Genomic DNA, 4,895 nt, shown 5'->3' with positions numbered 1-4,895 from the left:
TCCTTTAAAATAAAGTCGATCATTGTTACACATACTGAGTGCTGACGTAAAGTTGAATACATACTGTAAATTCTGGATTCTGCACCAGAAGAATCATTGCAATTTTGTTTTTCATTGTTCCAATACCAAATTCATAGGGGTTTATTGGCCGTGCTTATAATGGCTATAAAGGGGGTCGACTTTGATTACTTTATTTCCTTGGAACGCAATGCTCTATACCTTATAAATCATTTTCTTGTATGTATTCTGCGTACGCAATACCAAAGGAAAAAACGGCTGATTTTTGTTATGTAACATGTCTTCTCGAAGATTTCAAAGATCTGCAATTCCCGAAAGGAATGAGAATGAAGGTAATGTATAATTATTTCATGAGTTTATTCCATGTCTTTCTAAATAATAACTGTATTGTTATGTCCTTCTTCTAGATTTCTCATTAATTGTGACCACTTTCAAAGGGTTTTTAAGGAGAGATAAGAGTATCATTTATGGATGTTCCTTCGAGGAATTGTACTGTATTGTTTATAATATTGTAATAAAAAAAGGATTGGGGAAGTTGTGATAAACTATACAGCTGGGTCATAGGATTGAGCGAAGAACAATTGGACGAAGTACAGAAGCAGATAATTTCCACGCTTTATGCAGGGGACATTTCTTCTTTTGATGTTCATAAAATTATTGATAACGTATGGCAAGACTACTTTGATAGTATACAAATGATAAGGGCCATAGTCACTTACATGGTACGTCAGTTATATATTGTCACTTATTAACCTGTTGTACTGTTGTACTGCATTTTAATTTATTTCTTTCTAGGATAAAGTGTACTGCAGAACTGTAGGAAAGAAAGAAACACTCGATGCTTGCTCAGATCTTTTTCGAAAAAAAATTGAACTTGTGTTTCCCATCCAGGTGCAAGGACGTTTAGCATCTGCGCTATTACTTCCAGTACATGTTCAGCGCAGTTCAGCTGTGCAAGTTATTGTGAATAAGATACGGGATCTTTGTTCTGTCTCCTCTGAAGATTCTACAACTATACAATCCACTTCTCTTGATCGCAGAAATTCTTCGGAAATAATAATAAATGCAGATATAGTATTTAAGGATCCTAAGTCTGGAGACAATGTCTGTACACTTCCATCTGTAGAATTTGTTATTAAACGACACATTACTTCTCTTCTTTGTAAAGATTCTATGATAGATAAGTTTGATCACGATAAGTTCATTAAAAGAGAACTAATTAGAGAAGGCGGGTTTGGATTAATTTATAGTGCAGAGTGGGATGAACGAAGAGAAAAAGTCATACTCAAATATGTCAAGTCAAATTCGAACATCAGAAAATTTATTGAAGAGGTCAGAAATTTTAATAAAGAGGTGTGTACAAAGTTCCGTAATTATGTGCAAACAACAATTTACTAACACTCATGAGCAATAGATGCGAATCCATCAGATGGTATCTGACCATGACAATATTATCCCATTTTATGGTATGGCGCAAGGTAAGCTACTATATTCCGAATCTTTTTTTTTTACCATATTATTTCATCGTATTTACCGAATTGATAAAATAGACCTTAACAATCAACAATTTGCAATGGTATTACAATATGCTGATGGGGGAGCTTGCGAGAGTATCTTGAATACAACAAAGACTTAACATGGTTTGTTAAGCTTCGTTTCGCACAAGAAATCACCAAAGGCATCCTCTGGATTCACGACAAAAAAATTATCCACCGGGATCTTGTAAGTTTGAGATTTGGATTTTTTTTTGTTGGGAGATATTATCAACTAGAACGGATTTTATTATGCTGAATACTAATGTGTAATATTTTCAGCATTCTAATAACATATTAGTTCATCAACACAAAATAAAAATTTCAGATTTCGGACTATCTGAGATGATTGATCATAATACACGATCATTTGTTGGTGGAATACCTGCTTACATGGAACCCCAGTTGTTTATTTCAAACGAATATTGTCTTGATGAAAAATCTGATGTATACAGTTTGGGTGTTCTTATGTGGGAAATCAGTAGTGGACAGCCACCATTTAATTTCCAATCACCCGAACAAGTGATCTCACTTATCACTAATAACAAACGTGAGATGCCAATATATGGAACTCCAATTAAATATGTAAGTCTCTATCGGGAATGTTGGCAACAAGATCCACAGCAACGAAAGAAGTATTTAGCAAGCTCGAATCTATTCCTATCGATTCTGTTATCGAGTTGACTGCTGATATCGATTCTTTACTCAATGGAACATCTAGTACGTATTTTTTGACATGAATATTCTATATTCCCGTAAAGATTTAACGAAAATCATGTTTTGAAATTTAGATTTATCTATAGAAGACGAAGAATGTGATGATGGTGTTAAAGAACTTGACATTGATGACCTTTGAATTTGTGCAAAGAGAAAAAGTGTCACGTTTATATTTTTTGTTCTACCATATGGCACAATATACATTGAAAAGTGTCTAACAACGAGACCGTGACCCGAGGTCACAGTTGTCTTATTTCATTTGTCTCACGTAGTACATTACATATGAAAAATAAAATAACTACCGAGATTGAGCTTCGCTCAGTTGCACTGAAGGTTAACGTATCTATTAAAGGATATGTTTCATAACATCAAGAACAATATGTAAGTCTCGTTTTCATCAGTACGTACAACAAATCACTGCATTATATTGTTATTAGGTTAAAATGATGACACTAGTAATTATACTGCGGAAATCACATGCAACAGAGGGCACATGATTTTATCACACGATATAAAATACCGTTGTTTTGATTTTTTGAAAAATTACCTATCAATACATTCTCAAATTTTGCCAATAAAATTCATCCTATAATTGTATATCAGATATATCAGTTTTTATTAAAATTGAATTATTACTACCGGTAATAACTTTCATATGTAATGACATTTTAATTAACGTAACTTGTACATAATGACTATATATCAAATTATCCAAATTAATAAATGTTAAATTGATATACCTGTATTTAAAATTTCATCAAAATCGGAGGCAAATTGATGAACCACCAAATGTACTAAAATTAAAATCAAATACAATTCTTGAAATAAAATTGTAAATAACTCAATATACATATAAGCTAGACAGATGATTCTACATTTGTTTGAAAGAGGAGAATGAGGTCTATCTGATGAATTAAAAATTGCATTAATTGGTTTACTGGATGATGAATAAATACGTTTCAAATACATTCATTTAATTTAAGATCAATTCTTAATCTTGATTGCTAATTTTCTACATCTAATAATTCAATTTGCATGATTTTTGATCCTAATAATTAAAGTGTATTATTAACTTTTAAATGAATGTAAAATTATTTGATTAGCATTTAGCATGCATATATACTGAGAAATTAACAATATTATAATAATTATAAATTCTAATTAAAATTAAATTATACTACTTCTTACCAACAAGCACTTCAAAGTTCTTCTATTTTATCTTGAAAAATTCTATTTAATAAAGTTTTCAATGTAATAAAACTAATGAAACTTAAAACATCTTAAAGTAAAATGGAAATATAATATATATATATTAGTTCATTATAAAAGGAAGAAAAATCTTTGGATTTTATATAGTACTGAGAAACTTACCTTTTATTCTATAATTCTATAGAAAATATTGGTCAGCACATTTGGCTTTTTTTTTTATTTATGTTAATTGTTATAAAAAAAAACTTTTAAAAAAACAAAAAAAAATCAGTTGTATTAAGTGAAATAATACTAAATAAATAAAAATAAACATAAAATAAATATATTATTATTTTATAATAAGGAATTTTAATATACTTGTAACTTCTGAATTACCTTTCCAATATTCAAATTATTCTGTAAATTGTTTAAGAAGAGTCTGAAATATTTAAATATATATGCCATTTGCGCTATTAAATTCTTTGTAACATTATTTAATTTAAAAGAAAGCAATATCATGTTTTTAAGTTTTATGTAATATTTTAAAATTTAGCCAGTAAAAATGCATATCACTATGATAAATTATTATCTAATTAAAAATATGCAAAATTACAAGATCTAATTTGAAATTTTTAATTTAGTTTTAATTATTATATGCTACCTTACAAAAAGTATTTGGATTTTATAAATTTTACTTAGTAAAATATAGTAAAATTGGTGATTTTCAAGTTGCATAAAAATCTGTGAATTTTCAGTAAAATCTATAAAGTAATAGACAGAATAATTTATATATAAAAGTGCAAGAAACATATAAAAAAATTGTTACTTATATTTTACAATAAAAATATTTAAAACTACAATTGATCAACTTCAATAATAAAAAAAATTTCAGGTAGATTTACTGAAAATTCATAAACTTTTTGTATAATTTAAAAATTAATAATTTACTATATTTTACTAAATAAAATTATAAAATCTGAATACTTTTTATAAAGTAATAGATGTCACTTTTTTTTTTATTTTATTTATTTTATTAAATATACAAATGATTAGTAAAGTAATCAATATTATAATAAAATAAAAGCCTGTTATATTTATAAAATTATATGTCTATATAGTTAAATTAGTAATTCAACTTCATAAACCAAATTCTGATTATCATTTAAGTAATAAGAAAAAATTTTTGTTTCTCATATTAATCAATTGTATGATGATATAATGTATAAGTAAAAAAAAGAATAGCTAGTATAATATTCATTTTTCTTTTTATCCAAGACAAAATATAAGTGGATTTAACCTTTATATGCTAGTTAATGGCTTAATTGAAAGGTTTCTGCAGCTTTAATATATATATTAATTATTTTATTATTTTCTGTTTATTACTGTACTTACAATATACTAGTATACTATAATATATTATTTGATTATTTTTATTAATAT

The 4,895-nt window shown here is 27.3% G+C and overlaps 1 protein-coding gene across 1 annotated transcript; it reads left to right on the top strand.

The window, feature by feature from the left end:
- Positions 1-295: 295 nt before the first annotated feature.
- Positions 296-2,406, top strand: OCT59_026807 (uncharacterized protein; the record flags this gene model as incomplete). The annotated part of the gene is made up of 10 exons (XM_066143461.1): positions 296-350; positions 426-476; positions 583-740; positions 814-1,371; positions 1,433-1,496; positions 1,569-1,594; positions 1,669-1,740; positions 1,833-1,997; positions 2,141-2,270; positions 2,342-2,406. The coding sequence occupies 10 exons, from the start codon at positions 296-298 to the stop codon at positions 2,404-2,406; spliced, it is 1,344 nt and encodes a 447-aa protein (XP_065992978.1).
- Between the last annotated feature and the right edge of the window lie 2,489 nt (positions 2,407-4,895).

Source organism: Rhizophagus irregularis, chromosome 6 (genome assembly GCF_026210795.1).
Source record: "Rhizophagus irregularis chromosome 6, complete sequence".
NCBI lineage: Eukaryota > Fungi > Glomeromycota > Glomeromycetes > Glomerales > Glomeraceae > Rhizophagus > Rhizophagus irregularis.
Note: the sequence above shows the minus strand (reverse complement) of the source record. Positions and strands in the feature narration are given on the sequence as shown.